This window comes from Electrona antarctica (assembly GCF_951216825.1).
Source record: "Electrona antarctica genome assembly, chromosome: 6".
In the NCBI taxonomy this organism is placed as follows: Eukaryota; Metazoa; Chordata; class Actinopteri; order Myctophiformes; family Myctophidae; genus Electrona; species Electrona antarctica.
In genome coordinates, this window is record NC_136811.1 from 22,041,212 (window position 1) to 22,064,367 (window position 23,156).

At 42.2% G+C, this 23,156-nt stretch overlaps 1 protein-coding gene across 1 annotated transcript in view; it reads left to right on the plus strand.

Moving 5' to 3' along the window:
* The window catches only part of cep192 (centrosomal protein 192), a 41,661-nt gene extending 31,761 nt beyond the window's left edge, over positions 1–9,900 (plus strand). The window contains exons 40-52 of the mRNA XM_079504624.1: positions 241–403; positions 665–755; positions 837–915; positions 2,038–2,161; positions 2,641–2,746; positions 3,259–3,487; positions 3,944–4,020; positions 4,292–4,387; positions 4,830–4,949; positions 6,295–6,407; positions 6,667–6,793; positions 6,998–7,056; positions 8,175–9,900. Of these exons, the coding sequence (XP_079360750.1) occupies positions 241–403; positions 665–755; positions 837–915; positions 2,038–2,161; positions 2,641–2,746; positions 3,259–3,487; positions 3,944–4,020; positions 4,292–4,387; positions 4,830–4,949; positions 6,295–6,407; positions 6,667–6,793; positions 6,998–7,056; positions 8,175–8,307 (1,517 nt within the window). The 3' untranslated portion in view covers positions 8,308–9,900. The remainder of the gene's footprint in view (positions 1–240; positions 404–664; positions 756–836; positions 916–2,037; positions 2,162–2,640; positions 2,747–3,258; positions 3,488–3,943; positions 4,021–4,291; positions 4,388–4,829; positions 4,950–6,294; positions 6,408–6,666; positions 6,794–6,997; positions 7,057–8,174) is intronic.
* Positions 9,901–23,156: the final 13,256 nt, after the last annotated feature.

Consider the following 23,156-nt stretch of genomic DNA (forward strand, 5'->3'; position numbering starts at 1 on the left):
GTTATTTCATCATTCACATCTTATGGCTTTTGTGTATAAAAACTAATTCAAATGAATGCCTGCCAATACGACGAATTCAAGGATGGTACAAACTGGCTGATGAGGACTAACGCATGTCGATTATGTTTGCACCCAACTGTAAATCTCCTAACCGATAGTTGATTCTTCACACACACACGTGAAGAATCAACAGTGTTTGGTTGCTTGGATTTGACAGATTTGTGTATTGTGTCCCTGCAGCCTATGATCTTCCCCAGAGACCCAATGAAGTCCAGCTCTTCTATGGGAATATGAGTAAGGTGGTCGTGTCTGTGCTGGGCAGCGCTGATGGCTCAGACTGTGGAGAGAGTGACCACCTTGAGAGCATACAGCCTTCTGCTATGCATGGCTCAGACACAGACAGGTGTTGTCCTTCATATCGTGTTTACGTAAACCAACCTGACTTCTCAAATTAAATAAATATACTGAATAAATATACTGATCACCAGAATTGTAGCATGTAACTTACCTGGTGACTAATAGTCAGTAGTAGTCTGAGAATGTTCTTTGTCATACAGGTATATTTGACTATTGGAAGACTTCTTCATATCATGTAAATGATCTAAATTCATGTGCTGCGTTTCCATCTGTCTGGTAGCTAATTTCGTAATCATATAATTCCCAGTTTTTCCAATGGTAATGTGTCCCTGGACGTGTTACCAGTGAAAGGCCCCCAGGGACCAGCCCTGAAGATGGCAGGGCCCCATTCTCTGAAGGTAACTATTTTCAAATGGACTGTTGGTTCTCTATAATGGGACACATTTTCAGATGTGACAGTTGCCTCTCCATCTCTTCAGACTGCAGTGTCTTCAGACAGGCAGCAGGAGTCCTGGACTATTCACCCTGAACAGCTTGTCCTTGCTGCTCCCAGCATCAGTGAGTAGAACCCCATACATTAAAGTGTAACTTGTTGGTTTTGAAAACTGAATTCACTGTTCTTAAAGGGACATTTCACCGCTGGAAGAAACTCAATGTTAATTAATAGTATTTATAGTAGATAACAGTAGCACAATTAGAAATGTGCACTCTATGGCCAGAAAAATTAATGTAGTCTGTAAGGCAGTAAGGCTGTCTTACTGAGACAACATGTAGTCCAAGGAAGCTTGGAGAATAAAAGGTCATGGTCTTGGGCACGTGACTGGGCTGCACCATGACACTTTCATGGGAGGCAAATCTCGCACCGGAAGTTCCATGAATACATGGCAGTGAATGGAGCCGGCTGGACCAGCTCATAACAAACATTATTTCTGAACAATTGAGACCTTTGTCATACAATCGTTTCAGGAATATAAAAGAAGACATGTCACAGGTTGTTTTCTAATCACTTGCTTTTCGATGTGCATGTTATAATGTTTATATCATTTTATTTGAGGATCTAAACGGCAACAGGTATGGTTTCTGTCTGAGGTGTCGTGAGATTTGGCTGCCAGACAGGAAACGGCAGACAGTCTTGCGATTCTTGGCACGTCCAGAAACTGACTTTTTGCTCTTTAGATACCTCTGTACAATTACACAGTGTACACACATAAAAGCAACACAGCAGACAAAGCATTATATTTCTTCCGGGTCCGGGTGTAGTTTGGCTCCCATGGTGCAACGAATCTTCCCTCCGGAATTGCATGATAGTGAACATTACGTCTCTGTCCTTACCTCCATTTCATCTACCTTGATGTAAGTCCAGGAAGGAAGTGAGACCCGTATCTGTAGACAGACACTTTGAAATAATAAAATATCTAAAAACATATATTACCCACATCGAAACCTCAGGAAAGTGTTTATCTCCCAAACATCATTAAAATAAGATCTGGTTGCAAAAGGGGGTGAAGTGGCCCTTGGTGAAGTTGTCGATTTTTGAACCCTGCCATGCCATTGTTTTAGTAATACTGCTGAAATGAATGCAGCCTTTGTTTTGTTTTAAAAAAAACTCTGGAGCATTTGTCTTAAAATGCTGCTATCCTAAGCTGCAGGTAATGGCAACCCACGTTCTGTTTGTTTTAGATGGTGCAGCCAATACCAGGCAGGTTCAGATCCAGAACAACACATCCAGAGAGCTGAGTTTTGAGCTTTCCTGGCCCGCCCACTGCCTCACCATCACCCCTCAGCATGGAGTCATAGATCCTCAGTAAGAAAACGTTAATGTTCTCATTTCAGTTTGTTGGGCTAAGGTGCGTTCTGTGTACCACATATTTGAGATATTTTCGGTTCATGTTTGGACCTTGACTTTTTCTCAAAACATCTTTTTAAAAAGAACCAAACAAAGGAACCAAAAGAATGCTACGCTCACTGCCTCAGCAGACCAGGCATACACTGCAGTATGTAAGACATGTCTCAGACAAATTGTAATCTGAGTGGAGTACCTTAATCTGTGCTCCTTATGTGTGATTAATGCATTGCTGTCATTCGTGCAGCTCTCAGACAACGGATTTAACAGTCCCTTGGCATCTGCCAAAGGATAGTCATCTAGGCTACTTTAGAGTGTGCCATGTTACGCAAACTTCAAAGGTCTAATTACAGGAACAATCTCGGGCCTTATTGCATTATCTATGTGACTTACTGTAATTCTTTAGCTTTTCCACTCTAGTCTGTTTTCTGTTTGCATAGGTGTCACCTGCAGATTCTGATCAGTCCCAACCCATCCCTGGCAAACAAGTCTTCCCTGCTACCGTGGAGTGGACAGATCTATGTCCAGTGTGACGACCACCAGAAGGTAGACGGCTAGACGCCACTAAATCTTCATCTGACGGCCAACTAATCAGGAATCATGGCATGTTCTATTGCCTCAGTGATGATTATGTATTTTTGACACTGAAGATGTGTTTGCATTGATTTTGGCTTTGTGCCACGCAAACTTGTTGTGCAAGATGTGGAGTCACCATTTTGTATTAACAGTCAAATGGAGGCAAAACTGGAGATGCAAGGTTTCTGTATGGAGTTGCAAGGTTTCTGTAGGATACAGTTCTTTTTTGTGGCGTCATACAGCCTAGTACATTGGTTTTAAACCCTGATAATATTATTTTCAGGGTAATTATAATGAATATAAAACCATTTATCCTTTGCTGGTGGGAGATAACCAGAATAAAAATGGTTGGTGTAGTGCTTATTGGCATGGAATTTTGTCACTGCTGTCATAAATGGCTTTTCATAACTGGGTCAGGCAAACACCTGCCATGGGAATATATGTAATTAAGGCCTTGGCCTTTTGTTTTAAATGTTTTTCAGTTCATCAAGGTTCAGATCCGTCAGGACCTGACTCTAGATGTATCTGCAGCCCCAGCTACCCCAACTCTGTCAGCTCTACCTGCTCAGGCAGCCACTCCCATACTGCCTGTGGTCAGGCCACACATTCAGTCGTCTCCACTTCCGCCGACTCCACAAATGCCTCAGAACTTGGTGGAAATCATTAACAAGACCATCATCTTTCCCCCCACTTCCTCAGGAGAAACCTCAGGTAGGTTTAGGCAGACATGGATACGTTGGATGCATGAAGAATCACCTACATTTTTTTCTTTTGCACAGTTTTCCATGGCATGTTTTTAAGACATTACTCTACAAGCCATATCTCCAAAACTGGTGGGTCAAACTGAACAACCAATATGTCAATTTGAAGCTATGATTCCCTGCTTTCATATGACAAAACTAAAATTTTAAAAAAATCCAATGGCAGTCCCTCAGTCAAATTTGGTCACAATTCTGCAACTAATAGCATTATTTACTCATTGTAACGCGCAGATTCAGACAGATTGACAAAACCAAAATCTTAATCATATATATTAACTAAATCACACAGTATATTTGTTTGAGATTAATAAAAACTGACATGCCTTTTAGTGTCTTCATATAGTTCTCTGCAGTAAATATATTCCTTTTTAAGAATTTAATGGATGGATGTGTTATACTTCTTCAGAATCCCAGCTTGAAGTGGAAAATGGAGAACAGGAAGTGAGGTGGTACCTGTCATCATTCGCACCTCCATATGTCAAGGTACTGTATTTATTTTGTTTTTTTTAATGCCTTATATTCACACTTGGAGTCCATTATGGAAGTGACATTGCAGTTTTCTTCTCCCTTTATTGTTTTTACTTTTCTTTTTTACTTGTCTTTTTGTTCTGCTTTTATAGCCTCACTAGCTATGGCCCTATGGCGGGTAATTTATCTTACATGATCTAGTATTTGACCTGTGGTTGACGGCATCAGTGGCTTCAGCTCTGTTGTGGCTGAAGTTAAGCTGTGGTTCATCTCTCTCTCTCCTCAGGGGGTTGACAATAGTGAAGATGTTTACCGTGCCACCTACACAGCCTTCAGATGCTCCAGAGTCTCTGGTATGCTGGGAAACAGGGAAAAGATGCAGGTAATCCAACATCATTATTGGCTTGTTTATTAACCCATTTAGACCTGAGGCACATTCCAAAAACCTTCAAATTATATTTAAAAAATGAAAAGAAAAGAAGCTACATGTATAGCAATTTACAACAACTAATGAGACACAGAGGTAGCTCCTGGATTGGAAGGTCTAACGATGTATAGGGTACAACAGGTCTGTAGTTGATCAAACTTTCTTTTCTGTAGTTTACTTAACCCATTTAGAAGAGTTTGAAATGATAGAATGCCCAACCAGTTTCTTATCTTTGTTAAGTATGTTAAAAGATAAAGAATTACTTAAACCCCTCTCTTTAATTACAGTTTCACTTCTAGGACCCCTCAATACTGCTGAAGCGTCAATTGCTTGGTTCACAGGTCAAACTGCCGATGTCTAGTATCTGAGCTGTTTTCCTATTAAATACTCTCCTCAGGTTCCCTTCATATTCCTGCCCAGGGACAGAGGGGACTATGCACAATTCTGGGACCTGGAATGTCATCCTCTGTCTGATCCCCAGGAGAAGACCAGGATCCGCTTCCAACTCTGTGGCACGGTCAGCACTTTGGTTTACATTCTCATAAACAAGATACGTGGTGTTGCTGTTTTGCGCGCCCTTCCTTCTGAAAACCACACCATGCTACGGTTGGCAGTTTCATGGTGAACATGTTCCCCATCCTTAGTTCCTTACCGTAACCCATTCAGTTTCATGGTGAACATGTTCCCCATCCTTAGTTCCTTACCGTAACCCATTCAGTTTCATGGTGAACATGTTCCCCATCCTTAGTTCCTTACCGTAACCCATTCAGTTTCATGGTGAACATGTTCCCCATCCTTAGTTCCTTACCGTAACCCATTCAGTTTCATGGTGAACATGTTCCCCGTCCTTAGTTCCTTACCGTAACCCATTTAGGCCTGAGGCCAATTCTACAAATGCCTTCTAAACTGTTCTCTGTAGGGGAACAAAATTAAAAAATGTATGTTGCTACTGTATATATCGTTGCTGTCGGGCAGAAGCCTCTTATCTCCACTTTTTGTGTTTTTAGATTCAACAATAATTATACAAAATCCTCCTATCTCTGCTGTGACTATACATTGTCAGATACTTGAATGTGTATTACCTTTATATTACCATTCCTTTACCCAAACACAGCTCAAGTGAGTTAGAAGGTTTTTGACTATTAAAGATAGTTCCCCGTCTGACTTCGTCATTCTATTAATTTGTCCCCCCCGTCAGACTTCGTCATTCTAATCAATGGGGGACAAACTGCCTAACTCCGTATAGGTATATCAGACAGTTTGAGGATCCAATGAGTTAGGAGGTTTAATTGCTTTTTTTAATACTTTTCATTGGTTCAATATTTGTAAAACCTACACAGATGTAAAGGGTGATTAATTAAAAGTTGAAAAATGGAGATGGCTGGCTTCTTCCCGCCAGCAATGGAATGTAGAGTAGTACTAATGCATATCACATTGTTCTAATTGAAGTTTTAACAAGTCAGCAAAGCTGACTCTTTGATGGGCCTGCTGAGATAGGAGCTACAGGCTTGGTTTGTTATGTTGGAATAGAGCATGTTGGCTTAAGAATATACACAGTGAGTTGAATGTCAAATAGATTGCTCTACAAAAGTAGGTTAAAATGGCTCTTTTAGTTGTGCATGTAAAATGCTCATCGAGGGGTGCAAAATATTTTTGGTTGGAGATTATTTGCTATTAATATAATGTTAACATGCATAATATAAGTTGCGGTCACAAAGTGTGACCATAATATATGATATATACGTACTACAATGCTTGCCAACATTTTAATCACAAATTCAAATCTTACTGCCTGCTTGTTATTTATGATTTATATTATTTATTAGCCCAGTTCCTCAATCTTTATTGTGGTCTGTCTGCAGGGGGTTAAGACGGATCCAGTTAATGGACCGCAGGAAGGAGACTGCTCTCTGGTGAAGACCGAGGCCACAGTCAAGACCAGGAAGAGATCTGAAGCCTCTGGTGTCAAGACTGGGTAAGAAGTGCTTAACTAATAACAACAGATACAATTGTGAGGTACTGATATGCTAGTCTGTGTGATAATTGCATCTGAAAATATGCCACTTTGTCACAGAATTACTGCAATAAATAGGGGCAACTAGGACAAATATTTTACGATGTCATATGCTTTCAGCAATATACAGTATATACCCAGTTAAGGTTATTGGTCAGGTGTTGTTGATCAGGTTGTGAAACCTGTCTTTTAATCAGCTGTTATAATTTTGGTTCCTTAGCCAGGAGGAAGCACCGTGGAGGGGAGTGTTTACCCAACAGGACCTGTACACCTTCCCAGCCATACGGGTGGGTGAGTCCAGCACCTTGAAGGTTAACATCCGCAACAACTCCTCTGACACACATGAGGTGAGGCATACATTATCCACTTGGAGCCATTGAAGGCAGTGATCTGTGTTCACTAGATGCTATTTTTTTCTTTTTAGTTGAAACTACTGATGGCGTGGCATGATGGATTTTGAATGATACATATAGTAACCCCTAATCACTCATTGTCTTAATGCTTTGCATGGATTTGATGTTTGACGTTTGGCTTTTGTAATTGACTTGCAGCTGACATTTGTAAAACCTAGAGAGCCTTTCTACGTCAAGCATTCCAAATATGCCCTAAGGTGAGTCAAGTGGACCTTATCACTGGCAGAACATGTTCTTTACCTTTTACCTGATTTATGCCTTGGTGAACAATAGTAGCCATAATTGATTTATGACTAATAGCTTATTTTGGTCACATTCTCTCCATTTTTGAGGGGCCCCTCCTATATACAGCTTTTCGTCCCAACACGTGTCACATTTGCCATTGACAATGAAAGGAGAATTTACGTCATATGTGGACGAGCAAATCGGCTATTTTGTCCTAACACAAACATTAAATGCCATTGACAATGAATAAGTCATATGTGTCTGAGCAAATCGGTGCAACTGTTTTAATTCAGCTCGGGGCTTATATATACAGTACACAGTATATATCGCATATATTCAGTTGTCATCTTACTTGATCATGGTGAAAAGATGAGGTTTTTTTTAAACATTATCATGGTTAAAAGATAACATAAGTTGACAAATTAAGTATATTCATTTTTTTTATTCAATGTACGACGACAAGAGTGTCCCTCACTTCACACGGGTGTGATTTTTACATCCCACATGTGCCTTGGGTTGTAAAGGCTAGATCATTCTCTGCAAATTAGACCTCATGTCTATAGTGTTTCACAGAAGGTTTTGTTTAGCAACTCCTATGCAGTTATATAATCATTTATAAATGATACACACGGTCAAAATACCGTTTTGGTGTGGCGTTTGTGTGATATCACTCTCTTGCTGCTAAATCCCCCTGTGAGGTGTCCTGTAAAATGTTGGGTCCTGAGGAGACTGTTTGTAAGCACACACACCCCTTGGGAGTGCTGGTGCTCTGCTTAACTAGGGCCTTGGGGAAGTGCTTCCTGGCAGCCACAGGTACCCAGCTGCACTGCTCTGTGGATGTCGGTCTGTGGTACAGGAGGGGTACAGCTTTGTGGAAAGATATTATGATGCTAATTTTACATTACCTTATTAAACATCCAATTGCTATTTTCCATTGAGTATAGAACAGTAAGCGCTTAATCTAATCTTTGTGTGTCAAGGCATTCACCAGTGTTTGTTTACCATGAAAGCACGATTGTGCATGCATGTGCGTGGTTATACACATTTATTCATTCATTCACTATCACTCTTCTTTTCCCACACCTCACAGATCACAGCACTATCTCAAGCTGCCAGTCCAGTTCAAGCCGAGCATGGCAGGCGGACACGCTGGCTTGCTGCTCATCCAGTCAGAAACAAGTGGAAGTCTCGTTATTCAGCTGACCGGTGAGGCCTTACCTTGAATTCACCAATAACCACCCGCCTCTGCCTGCTGGCTGGCTAGCTTTGGGTGGGTGCCTTCCTCTGTAAGACTCATCATAAGACAGATATAGTGACGGAAGAAGAAGACGAAAAATAGTTACACTGCAAAGCCGAGTCGCATGAAGAACGGAACTCAAACCTTCCCCCTCCATGTCTTATGTGTGGACATTCAAACAATGTCGACTAGAGCTGATTAGCTGGAACAGCCTGGGACTCTGTGTGCTGCCAGTGCCCTGACCTGTCTGCCTGGCTGCCTCTCTCCATCCACGTTGGCTAGTTAAATAAGTGTCCTCAACCAGCCCGTGTACAATTATTGGTCTGTTTGTGCCTGAAGCTGAATGATTTTGTTTGACTGGCCCACAATTAGTCTGCAGTGTTCTGGCATTTCAGAGAGCTAATGATTTTTGTCACTTGACTCTAGATTTGGCATTTGCTTAAGCCCCGAGTCGGGTCAAAAGGCAGCATTGTCGTTGCCTTTGCCCCTGTTGAGGAGAATTTATAACCCATCACACGACTAGATGCTTTCCGAGAAGAACTGATTTAAAGATTAAAGCTATCAATGCAGCGTTATCTTGAATTATTTTTGGCTTTAGGCACCAGCAACACCAGTTGTGATACATTGAGGATTACATCAGTTTAGTCTCACAGGAATGACTCATGGTTGGTAATGCAACTGTGGAGATTTTGGGGTATTCAGAAAAGCTAGCTTAGTTTGCAAGATGATTCCATTATTCCGGTCCCTAAATAAACATTAATTTCTGAGATAAATCTGTTTTCAGCCACCAACTGCAGTCTATATACACCACATCTCACAGACGTGTACAGTCCCCTATTGCTTCACTGTATCGGCATTGTTTCTATGCCAATGCTCTCTTGTCAAAATGGTGCCCACCTGCATGGCAGTCTGTCAGGGCCATGTTTGTATCCTGGCAACCTGTGAAACCTCTACCAGCCAGTCCAGATATACTTACAGTAATTGAGTCATGATCGTAACAGCTCCCTGAAAAATTAAGATGGTTAGTGATTGTTATTACATGCTAAAAGAGTTCCCCCCCGCCCCCCCTGTGGGGTCTTTGTTCAGTAGCTCGCCAAGCCAGCACAGTGTGGTTACCATGGCAAAAAAACATGATGGATACCGTAATCACTTTTCCAGTCAGACACAATCATATCTCCATTTGCTTTTCTGGCTCTGGGGTAAATGCCCATATTTGCTCTGGGGTGACGGAACCACATCCAAAAATCCATTTGGGAACAGGAATTGGAGTAGGAAAGTGGAAATAAATGTATTTTATTAGTCCTACAATTTCAAGAATCCATTCAAATGTGGCTTGCCAAACAATGTGCAAAGAAAGTGGTTGTTTTAAACACTTGGTGACCTGCACATTCTTTTCCTATTTATGAATTTCCAGAGCAAGTTCAGTGTGAATAAGCAATGCCCTTGACATGTCCTTTTTACAAATGACAGCTATTTTAAATGTATGTTTTGTAGTAGAATTTGCACAATTGTCTATTCTTATTTACACATTTGAAATGCAATTACTTTAGTAAATAAAAATTGTCTTAAATAGCAAAAATGTGTTTCTTTTGTATTTTCACCCAATTCATAATGTCATCGTCTAGCTCTCTGTAAAAAAGTTAAAATACAGATGGATAGAAATTATTGTGTGCATTTCTGACAAACCTTGCCCATCGGGCAATAGGATCATTGTTAGGGGGGGGGTCTCTCCTCAAAGTCCATTAACAGATTTATCTAGTGTGGACTTCAACCCTTTAGACTGCAGTGTCTGTGCCTAGATAGCATATGGTGGCCTAATTATGGACCTGATAAGCCTGTGGTCATATATATTTATTTATATTTGCTTTGGTCGTGTTCCGTGTGTGTGTGTGTGTTTGTGTGTTATATATATATTTATATATATATATATATATATATAATATAGCACACATAACACACACACTGAACAAGACCAAAGCAATAAACCTCATGCTGTTTCTGATTTTCTCATCAAGGCATTCTAATTGTGTGCCTCCAATGGCCTATGTCTTTAATGTCGATGTCATTTAAAATGTTGAGTGTGTGTGCGCGCGTATGTATTTATCAATTTCATTTGACCTAATGTTCATTAAATTCTTGGGATTTAGGAGAGTCTAATTTCTGCAGTATTTGTTTTTAATGTCAAGACAGAAAAACTACTGTACAACTGAATAAGACATGAGAGTGAGACTGCAACAATATGTGATTTTGATTCATAAATTGAAGCTGTTGAGGTCATAATTTGGGGGGCTCAAAACGCTATTGTACTGGACACTGTTTTGAGACGTCCTTGGATGATTTCTGTATGAGTGTCGTAAAATACATTGTGTCCATCCGGCATCCACGATATTATTTTCTTCATGTAATGCAATGTCTTAATACCAGATTAGGCTCTATAGCTGTATAGCAAGTCTGGTCATTGGCAATTAATATGAACCATTATCCGGTCATGGGATATTTAAAGTTGTCATAAGTTGTGTATTACCATTACATTTCCTTAAAATTAGATTTTTTTTTGTCGATTGATTCACGTGACTATGTCTAGTTTAAAACAATTACAGCATGAAGTTTAATGGGGGTCTCTGTAATGTGCATGATGCGCGCCATACTGTAATCCCTCTGCAGGTGTCGCCAAAGATTGATCAAGTGTTCCGTATGATGGAGTGTGTACAGTATACTGGGGTATAGCGCTTCACGTTTTGGTGCCTAGACTGGAAACCACTGTAGTGCAGTTGGACTTGACGTCTAGCAACACAACACTTTTCGCAGACACGCCACAAGAGCTTATTAGCAACTGCATTTACAGGTATGGTGATGCCAACATTTCTTCCCCGTTCGTGCATTGCTGTATTGGTGAATGCTCTGACCACTGACAGGTTGGGGGGGGGGGGGGGGGGTGCTGGATGTGGAAGCTAACCGCTAGCACAGCGGTGCGTTGTCTCATCTCACTTTTGGGCCAGACGGACAAAGTTGCTGTTTTGAGTTGGAAGCTGCGCCAGACAGCATCGCTAAGCTAGCGGAGCTAGTATAGTAGCAAGCGTGCTAGCAGAGGCTCCCATCCATCCACCGGCGCTCACGTAGCTCGCTGGTTGTCTGTCTCTGTTAACCCACGTCCTCTTCTACCGCATATGACGTTTACCTTAACCACGCGCTGTGTCGTTGGATCTTTAGAGATATAACGTTAACCCTCCCCAGCTGTTAGCAGCAACCAATAAGTAGGCAGCTGCAGCTATGTATGTTGTCTGCTAACTGGGTCTGACTACCCTGTGATTGATGATGATGAGCAGCATGCTAGCTATATACTGTAGGAAGGAAGCACATTTTATAAATGTGATGATAAATCTTACTCGACTAGACGTGCCACTCGTGTTTTACGTTTAGGAGAGCTGAGCAGACAGTCCGTGTCATAGGCTGCTCATAGGCTGGCATCCTACCATCAGCATCATCATCAGTCATTATCAAGTCATTTGGTACCCTGTGCCTGGTGCACTTTGCTGCTCCACTATTCACCTTGCAAATTGTAATTTCGGAGTGAGCTGGTATTATTTTATACATTTATGGTGAAGCTCTTGTGATTCTGTTATAGACACCATTTCTGACAATGACTGTGTAGATTGATTTAATAAAATATAGGCCACCTTAAATTGCCGGCCTTAACTTTCATTTTAGTGCGACTGCACCAAACAGACTTATCAGTACTGTTTTTTTAAAAGACCTGGTGGATTGAACTCAATATGACTGTGTATGGTGTTGTCTGTTTCTTGTGCTAGACTGGCTGGCTGGCAGGCTAGCCGGCTGGTGGCTGTTACATCACTGCTCCATGATTTTCTGTACCCTGCCTCCGTTTGTACTGCAGAGATTCAATGAGAGACCTTGGGGAGAAAGAGACTCTCTCTAGCACTGAAGCACCAGCATTGTTTTCAGCTCACTGTCTCAGCCATCCGTCTGTCCAACACCCCGTCTCCCTGTCTGTCCCTGTGCACCCCCCTCCTTCTGTTTCACTCATGCCATCTCTCATTGTGTCCGAGTCTAGTTGCCTCCCTAGAGTTGGAGCTCTTGCTCACTCTCACATTCACACTACCTCTCTCACACACAATCCTGACAGAAATCAAGTTAGTGAGTAGAGAGTAGAGTTTGGAATGTTGTCAGATAACTTGGCTGTTGCACTGTTTACTGTAGGTACTGTCCTGTTCTTGACAGGATGCTTTTATGCATCTCCCCCTTCTTCCCTCAGAGTCTGTGGTATTGGCAACGAAAGTTGTTTTCCTGAAGGTGGTTTGGACAGGCTGAATAATACAAAAAATAATAGGTATAGCTCATGTGCACAAGTATGTAGAGAGACAGTTAAAAGTTTTGACTGTTTTCATCAAGTTATCTTGCCCTTAGTAGGGTCCACATGAAGACCGCTATCCTGTCCACACATTATTATCACGTTTGAATATTTGTTATATTGTAAACAAAAGCAAGAGCTTAAAAGTTCAATCAAATTAAGTACTATATTTAAATAGATGCAAAGTGTCTTTTCTGAGCTCCTACCTAGAGCAACGACCAATACCATGGGGTCACCAAAATCAATAGGGTAAGACCTGCAATCTACCTAATAAATCTACCTAATTGCACACAAGATATCTTGTGTGCAAAGTTCACATATTTGACCTGATGGTGATGCTAGAAGAAAGGTCATGGTGTCACTAAAATCAATAAGGTTCTTCATCCAGGGAGCATGAATGTGTTCAAGTTTCATGGCGATCCAGACAGTAATCTTTAAGATATCTTGTTTGGGATGGACAGATAGACTGATTGATACCATATTACCATCCCTGGGGACCATTTGCTAGCAGGACAAAGGGACAAACAAACTACACACAAGAAAAATGTCACTCATACTTGCACTGCCACTGCCCACAGCTGGTAAGAATTGCCAAGAAAATCAGCCTGAAAATAAATGGAAAAAATCACACTTGTGTGAAGTGAGGGGTGCTCTTATCATACATCCTCATACATCAGCCAATCAAATCATCACATTCCATGCTACACAAACAACTGCATAGGAGGCCATCATTAATTGAATACATACAATTCAATTCAATACAGTAGGTCCAGGAGTCGGGACCACAATGGAGTCCCCTGGACTTTTTTGTGGTATCCTTTCAGCCTTAATGTCTTACTGCACCAAGTGCTGTTTACATTTCTGGCTAATATAAAGTATTCAATCAATAAAATAAAATAAAATCTGGGAAGATCGGTTCACAGCTTGTAGATCAGCTATTTCAGCTATTATAGTATAACATTCATAAAAATGCCAGTAATTTTTTGGTATATTTCAGTTATTTGTCATATGTGCACCTTTTTATTAGAGAGCCTAAAAGTCAAACGGAAATGTAATTTCTATTCATGTTCCAATTTCCAATGCCAAATACATGGCCAATTTAATCACAATTATTTGACAATTAATCGTCAACTTAAATGTGTAATCGTGACAGCCCTACGATTCAAAAGCGTAGTGTATTGTAGTGTTTATAAACGGGTCATGACTTATACATTCCACTTTTGCCATATTAATAGCCTTTATGACTGAGTGTGCTGTGCATCTGCCCACGTAACTACATCCTAGACAAATGTTTCTATATTTCTATGATATTAATATAACTTGTTTGGAATCCATTCTAGTATGATACTCAGCTGATACTGTTCAGCTTTTAATGACTGTTTGTCTATAGAGCAGATGGCTAGATGAACCCAGGGCTGCACGGTGTTGTCTTTATTGAAACAGGAGCCCCCCACGAAGGGCAAGCTCTCATTTTCCCAGAGTGCTTTATGATCAGGATAAACTGCAACAGAAGAGTATTACTCTGAACACCAAAAACATAACACAAAAAACACATGAAAAAATAATGAATAAATAAGACTTCAGGATGAAAGTGTGCAGCTAGAAAATGCTTTTTTATTAGCAGCAGCAATGTTGTCTGGTCTGCCATGCCATATCTTCGGTCCATCTGCATCACGTCACTTGCACCCTTCCCCCTCACCGTACCCAGGTAGAGGAACGGATCACTGTAGAGTGTAGACCTTCACACAGTAGACAACCAGTATACTGAGAATATGTTTTGTAGGTCCATCTATCTTCCTTTCCTTTCCGTGCGCGTAGGCGAGACTAACTGACCGTCAGTCTGCGCACACGTTTGCGTGTGTCTCACTCTCTGCCAATTAACGCCTTCTCACCTCCCAGGGCGAGAGGCTGAGTGTGTGTTAGACAGACGAGAGAGACATGACAGGGCCTGTCTGCCGCTGATGGCTCAGCCTGAACCTGAACTCGGATACACACACATACGCACACACAGCAGCCTGAGCCTCAATGTGAACTCGCACACAAACACACATCGATGCAACCCGAACTCCAGCCAGTTGTTGTTAATACGGCCTTGTCTGTCTGGGTGCCCATGTGACATGCCAACATGTGACAGTATTGTGTTGGTAGAGCGAAGGCGCGAGACGGGCAAAGACGAGTGCCAACCTGCACCACTGTGTGTGTGTGTGTGTGTGTGTGTGTGTCTTTGCCTGTTTCTTCATATGTGTGGCTACTGGCTATATACTGTATAGCCAGTAGCCACACAGTGTATATACTGTACTGCAGTGCCAGTAGCCAGTCTCCATCTTGTAAGAATTGTGGTGTGGTATGGATGAGCACTATAGGCTCAAATGATACAGCACTGACCGTTGTGGTTTTGCACACTTGGGTTTACAAATAAAGGTTGACCTGTTTAGATTACTACGCTCAGTGCGCTGTAGGAATTTGATAGGACATTTTGGAAGACTTACAGCTGCGTCGTTTGACGTATTATTCATCAATTGTAATAATTCATTTATTTGTTCAGTACATCACTTCCCAAAACAGAGTTCACAAAGTGTTTCACATAGCACACTAAAAATGGTGCCACAACCACAACAGTGTCACAATTAACAGCAGTAGAAGTACATGAAGTAAAACAAAAGCAATAAATGCCAAAGAAACTACCAGTAAGACGCCTGAGGTCGCGTGCACTGGCCATATATGGAGCGTGTCTTGAGTGTACAGGGTTTGATGAGGTCAGATCAACATATGGAATGTCAGAACAGGTCATCTCCATATATGGAGATCTAAGGGTGGCAGCGGTGGCAGTGTATTGAGTGCACAGGGTTTGATGAGGGCACCTTATTTTTCGGGCCTGTTGAGACTTGAGAACTATAGTTTTCGCCGGCTGCCGGGCGCGGCTGCACTAATAACTTCCTGGGGCAGGCCCGTCTAGAGTTTGAATGGACAGGTATCAGTCAAAAGGGAGACCTCTCAGAGGAAGGATTGATGGGGAAGGATCAACATATGGATTGGAATGAGTGTTTGTGTACTGTAAACACAAACATTGAAGACAAAAGTAAGGATGCAAATTGTGATTGGCTGGAATGAGATGATGTATGATGATTTATGATGATAAGAGTTCCCCTCACTTCACACAGGTGTGATTTCTATTTTATGTCTAAGCAGCAATGTAAAAAAATGGCAGTGTGGGCAGACTGTTCTAGAAAAACTTTACAGATTTTAGTTGACAAATGGTGAAACTTTTTATTTATTCTCTACACATTTTTACAGTATTGGAGAACGAGAGAATGTGTCATGTTTAGCCTAAAGTACTACAGCAATGATAAATTAAAAAAAGCCTCGCGTAGCGATACTAATATCACTGCATGCCATGCAGTGATATTAGTATCGCTACGCGAGGCTTCTTTTTTTTGTGCAGTGTATGGATATTAGTCTCGTCCCTCTCAGTATTCATTTTTTTTGTCCCGCCCATTATTGTTATTTGCATTTATAGCCTGGTTCCAGACGAGTCTGGTTGGCTCGTCACCACTTCGGCCGTGAAGTCCTCCCACAATTGAAAGAGGCCTTAGGACAAAAGACACTTTGAATGTTTTCAACTGTGGTAATTCATTTTATTTATTTACTTACGTTTGGTAGATTTATTCTTGTTAAGCTGCATTAGTGTAGCCTATGTACCTCTTGGTTGTGAACTTTTTTTTTTTTTTTTTTTTTAGATTTACGTTAACAATTGATCTGCTTTGGAGATGTGACTGTCCTACATTTGTGACTTGCTCACATAGGGTAATAATTTCTTTCCCCCATTATACACTGATCACATTCCTCACATCAGAATCAGATTTCCGAAAAGAAAATATCGCTCTCCAATCTCTATCCATTTAGCCAGGCTCAGCCTGGCTCTTAGACAACACTTGCAGTAATTGAACAGTATATTGTCATCATTAAAAACTGTATATTAAAGCACTGTAAGCGACAACAATGTAGGCCTAAGTGGCAGAGACAGCTTTTTGATCGTGTTTTGATCGGGCTTTAAGGTTCACAGAACACATTTAAACAGTTTAATCAAACAGTTCTTTCACTTATTGCTAGAGTGCTTTTAATACAGTTCGTCCTTGTTTGCCTAGACTCGTTTAACAACAAAGCCTAAGCAGCAACTCAATAATTCAGTGCAATCCTGTGTGGATGAAAATGCAAGGGAGAGAGTCATAATTTATATTCATGTAGTTACCAGACAACCTCGTAACGCTGCTTTTCGTTTTTTTTATTGTTATACTGGAATCAGTATAAAAAAAGAAATCTCACAAATTGAAACAATAACATATTCACTATATTACATATCATCATCGGCGGTCACTCATATCCGAGTATGACTGTCGTCCTCCTTGGACCTTGTGGGTCGTCAGATGGTGATGGAGGCCGACTCTGGACCCGATTACTCTGGTACAGTGTGGACAGGTGAATGTAGTGGTGGGTTTGGGTTGGACCTGTTTATTGGATGCTCTCTCCTTTCTGAGTCTACAAGCTGGGAATACAGGACTTGTTTTGCGAGGCGAGAGTCAGGCATGCGAATAACATGGCCGGTCCATCTGAGTTGGTTTTGGGCAATGGTGGCCGTGATGGTAAGAGCGTCAGCCTCCTCCAGGACGCTGGTGTTAGTGTGCCGATCCTCCTAGCTGATCCTGAGGATCTTCCGGAGACACCTCTGATAGTACGTCTCAAGTGCCTTTAGGTGCCTGCTATATGTGGTCCAGGCTTCTGACCCATACAGAAGGGTGGGGAGCACCACAGCTTTATACACCAAGATTTTGGTCTTTGGCTGGAGATTGCACTTCTCAAAGACTCTGTTCCTTAGCCTTGAGAAAGACCCACTGGCACAACTGAGGCGGTGGTGTATTTCATCATCAATGGCAGCTTGTGAGGATAGGAGGCTGCCGAGGTATGGGAAGTGGTCCACATCTTGTCGATGGAGATGTTGGGGGGGTAGGACAGGCACAGTATACTGCTGTTTGGTGGTGGTTGGTGGAGGATTTGGGTCTTTTTTATATTGATGGCCAGACTAAGCTGTTTGTATGATTTCGCAAACACAGATAGAATGGACTGTACAGTAGGTCCTCTTCCGAGAGGGTTACAAGGGCGTTGTCGTCCGCATACTGCAGCTCCATGATGGATACCGTAGCCCTGAAGCGGTTGATGTTGAGGAGTTGGCTGTCAGTTCTGTACATGATGTTGACTCCCTGGGGCAGATGCTTGCTTGTGAGATGGAGGATAGCAGCAATAAAGATGGAGAATAGTGTTGGAGCGATGACACATCCCTGTTTGACTCTTGTGTCCACCCGGAAGGGTTCAGTTTCGTCTCCACTGCAGCTAAGTACTGTGGCTGACATGATATCATGCAGCAGTCTCAGTACCCGAACATATTTGTCTGGGCAGCCAATCTTTGCCAGAACCAGCCAGAGGGCCTGACGGTTCACTGAGTCAAAGGCTTTGGTGAGGTCTATGAAGGCCATGTATAGTGCTTGATTTTGTTCCCGGCATTTTTCTTGCAGTTGGCGAATAGTGAAAATCATGTCAGTAGTGCCTCTGTTTGGACGAAATCCACTTTGAGACTCAGGAAGGATGTTCTCTGACAGGGGGTGAGTCTATTGTCCAGCACCCGAGCGAGGGCTCTCCCTATGGTGGACAGGAGAGAAATTCCACGGTAGCTTCCGCAGTCTGCCTTGTCTCCCTTCTTAAAGTTGGAGACAATTAAGGCATCTCTAAGCTGTATGGGGATTTCCTCTTCTTGCCAGATTTTAAGAAGCAGGGCATGAATGTGCTTTAGTAGAAGCACATTCATGCCCTGCTTCTTAAAACACGCATGCATGCACGCACAGTCGCACACACACACTAATTCTAATACATCGATGGTATTTGCATACGCTGTTGTATGAGTCTCCTTTTCCTACTTCAGACAAAATATTTGAGATAAGATGATACCATTTTAGGCTGATGATACCAACAATAAACTTACATACCTCAATATTTACTCACACAGCTCAGCTGCTGAGCTTGTAGATCAGCTATTTTCGGTGCACAACAGTTACACCATGACACAACCGAGCAGAAATTAAACATTCGGTGGAGAAACATCTAATACTAATCAAAATGGATTAATTTCATGTAGATTACTAGATTTGTTTTTTCATGCACCCATTCAAAATCCAAATGTGTATTTCAAACTATGTAGACTCATCCATGGGAACACAACAGAATTTGTCCTTCCTAGTATTGAGGAATCAAGGTAAATAGCAGCCTTTTTTCCACTGAAGTGATGAGGTAGAGTAGGCTGGTTGTGTAGATACCCTGAGTGTCCATTGGACTGACCATTACTGAGGAATGCAGTACAGAGAGCTTCTCTCTACTCTTATGTGGTAATTCAATAGACTGGCTGCAAAGGCCCTTAACATTACCCTCAAAGATTTTCTAAAGATTTACCGACACTACTCCATGTTCTGCTCATGGTCGTGTGTGTGTGTGTGTGTGTGTGTGTGTGTGTGTGTGTGTGTGTGTGTGTGTGTGTGTGTGTGTGTGTGTGTGTGTGTGTGTGTGTGTGTGTGTGTGTGTGTGTGTGTGTGTGTGTGTGTGTGTGTGTGTGTGTGTGTGTGTGTGTGTGTGTGTGTGTGTGTGTGTGTGTGTGTGTGTGTGTGTGTGTGTGTGAGACCAACCAAGTACAATCTGGTATCCCTCCACTCTGTATAAAACATCATGATTCTGAACAACACCTAGAATCCATCGCACACATAACAAATGGATGTAGTGCATACAAAAAATCTGTATATTGCTCGCCACAACCATAATTTGACCTAGTGTCTGATGCAGTTCGAAAATATGTGCCATCTAGTGCAGCAATGTATAAACATTCAAGAGTGTTACCAGATTAGTTTAGTTGTGCATGCAATGTCTTTGCTAACATTCCAAATACACCTGATGTTGTTTTTGTTGACACCAGTCACAAGTAGGTCCTGATTCTGGAGGTGGGCTGTGTCTTTGATTTGTACATGGACTAGGCATTCCAAGATAAACATTCTAAGTATCAACCATTACTTGGAATTATAACAAACCTTGGGTATCGATGCCATGTGCATAAACTGACCATGAGTGGCCTAAGAATAGCTTGCATGACAAAGAGCAAAGCCAAACAACTTGCCAAATACTGTTCTGTTTCGGCTGTTATAGGCAGTTTGTCTGTGTGGAGGAGGAGGTACCATGTGTATCCTTGAGTGAACATGAACTGTCGACCCTGTCATATTTGTTTCCTTGTAAAATGTATTGTAATTTGTGGATTCAAATAAAGAACTAAAGTGTGTGTGTGTGTGTGTGTGTGTGTGTGTGTGTGTGTGTGGCTGAGCACAAACTCTAGTCTTTTCTAGAAATTCTTCCTGTGATGGTAAGAACCAGCCATTGTGTGTGTGTGTTCATGTATCGTGTGAATTTAATATTAAGTGAGTGTCTGTGTGTTTCAGTGTGCATGTGTGTTGTACTCTGTGTGTGTGCATGTGTTTCCATTGTTGGAGCATGACACATTTGAGATAGGTTCACCCTCCCTTTTGTTTCAATGTCTTGTTCAGCAGACCCTCTACCTAAAGGCAGAGATGTTAGCAGGCTGCGGTCTCTGCATTATTGATGTGGAATATGACTGGGCCATGTATGCCATAGGCTACAACTTAAACAATTAGGAGTGGGGTGGAGGTTGAACTCTGCCTGAACTTGAAGTGATTTTTATTAAGGAAGAGACTTTTCCTGACTGGGTTGAGTTTTGAAACTATGACCCCATTCTTGTGACTCTAGTCCTTCCCTGCATGACAAGTTTACCAGTGTGCTTTAATGAGCCTGGATCCCAGGGCGACACTTGGATGATTAAATTTGGGATCTGGGCTGAAAAGGTATAAGAACAGCTGCCTTAGAGAGATAGAGCATGAGCTAAACTTGGGCTATTATTCAGTGGATAGGAGGGTTTGGCAGAAGTGTAGCTTACTTCACGTTAGAGTCCAACTGATAATGGATTCTTGGGGCCAATGCTGATACCAATACTAGGGTGTAAAGAAAATTATGATATTAGGGGCCAATATGCACACACATTTAGCAAGGATCCTCAAATGTCTTCGTCAAATCAAAGAGTTGTGACAAACAAAGCTGCATGTCCAAAAGCTACAGTAGCTACCACAGCAGGTAAGTGATACACATGAGTAGCATGACGTTATATTGTAAGGGTTATGTTGGTAATCGCTCTCGTTTTGAGCTGTAGCTAGTTAGGCATGTTGCTCATTCCACGATTGCATACTCCTTACAAGTTATACGTACCTTCTTTTAAAGGTGACTAATCAATGATAAAAATGATATAAAATACCAATTGATATTATTGAAGGGGAGAAATAATTGATCGACCAAAGTTAACTTTCCAGACTTTTTGTGAAGCGTTTAGTTAGCAAGTTGCTGTAACTTATTGATCTGGCCCTACTTCACAGATTCTGTGAACACAGATTCACATGAGAAGTAGTAATGACATATTGCAATTGGCAATTCAACATGGATGTCATTTGCAGGGGGAAAAAAGATTAGAGTTTACTCCATCTTGCATCTTCTGGATTGTAATGACATGCAACACTGTACTGTACCATGTTAAAAAAGGAAAGGAAAGGAGTCAGCTGAGGTGGTTCGGGCATCTGGTTAGGATGCCTCTCGGGCGCCTCCCTAGGGAGGTCCTCGATGCACGTCCCACTGGGAGGAGACCCCGGGGCAGACCAAGGCGCAGTTGGAGGAAATACATCGACTCACTGGCCTTGGAAGTTGGAACGTCTCGGAATCCCCCAGGAGGAAGTCACTAATGTTGCTCTGGAGAGGGAAGTCTGGAGCACTCTGGTGGAGCTGTTGCCCCCGCGACCCGACTACGGATAAGCGGTTGAAGATGGATGGATGGATGTTAAAAATTGTGCTGTATTGATTGGCATGGCATTTTCAGTAAAACAGGCTTTCATCTTTGCATTGCACATAAACATAAGACTGGAATTCACCCCATACTTCCATGAATCCAGGGGAGATGGGAGTTTATCCCATGCCTTTGGTGGATCCACTGTGTTAACTTCTCATGTGAGACTAGTTGGCTTGATGCCTCTATGGCAAAGAAGTATTCTACACTCTGTTGCTGCCAGGCGCCATCCTATTTGATTGCAAATCATTTGAATTTGTCTCCTGCCATTCACATCCTGGCAAATGATGTCCCACACTGGCAGTACTGTGCGTGCGTGCGTGCGAAGAGAGACGGAGCCACTAGCCAAATTATTGTAGATATTGGCTGTGGCTGGTAGGTTTGTCTATTCTACAAGCCACTTTGGCAGGTAACAAGCCAGCCATCATCTCAAAAGTGTATTTGTTGTCTAAAATTCTAAATTTTGTTGGTAATTTATACTGAAAGCGTCTGGGCAATTGTTGGACCTCTGTCAGGCACAGTGGCTGCTTGATGAAATGTTAGTTTAATGCCCGAGTTATGAAAGCTACAATCCATAACTTTCCTGATCTACCTGGGATTTGAAGCAGGGTCCCCCACACACGCACCAAGTGTGTGTGTGTGTGTGTGTGTGTGTGTGTGTGTGTGTGTGTGTGTGTGTGTGTGTGTGTGTGTGTGTGTGTGTGTGTGTGTGTGTGTGTGTGTGTGTGTGTGTGTGTGTGTGTGTGTGTGTGTGTGTGTGTGTGTGTGTGTGTGTGTGTGTGTGTGTGTGTGTGTGTGTGTGTGTGTGTGTGTGTGCGTGCGTGCGTGCGTGCGTGTGCGCGTGTGCGCGATGTCACCCGTGCTGCTGTCTCATCTTGCTGACTGTTCAAAGTTGGCACTTGGCCAACTGTGACAGTCCTGTCTGGGGTGGCAAGTTGAACACACACACACAAGGATGTGGGGGTGGGTGGAATAACCATAAATCTGTCAGGGAGGCTGAATGAGCTTAGTGCCACCACCAGGGGTGTGTGTGCTATAAAACCCTGTGGACTATAAAAGCCGATCTGTGGTGTAGAACACTGTGTATGTACGTGCATCTCTGTCTGTCTGCAGCACATCCCACTCACATTCTCACAACAATATTCCTCCTGCACGTAGGCATACTATCTGGCTGGCTCTCGCTCACTCACTTTCTTTTGCACTTTTTCTTGCGTTCATTTTTCTCTCTTCTCTTTTTTTTCTGACCTCGTGCTTGCTGTTTCATGGCACTGTGCATCTGACTTCACGCCCCCCCACCCCTCTCCCTCTCTGTTTCAAATCTCCACCTACAGCCTCTGTCACTCTGTCTCCCTCTCTCTTCAAAAAATATATATTTTTAGGAGCATTTTTTATGCTTTATTACAGAGACAGGAAACTATAAGGGCATAGAGAGGAGAGATGCGACACCAGACAGGAGTCGGATTCCAACTCGGGGCTTCAC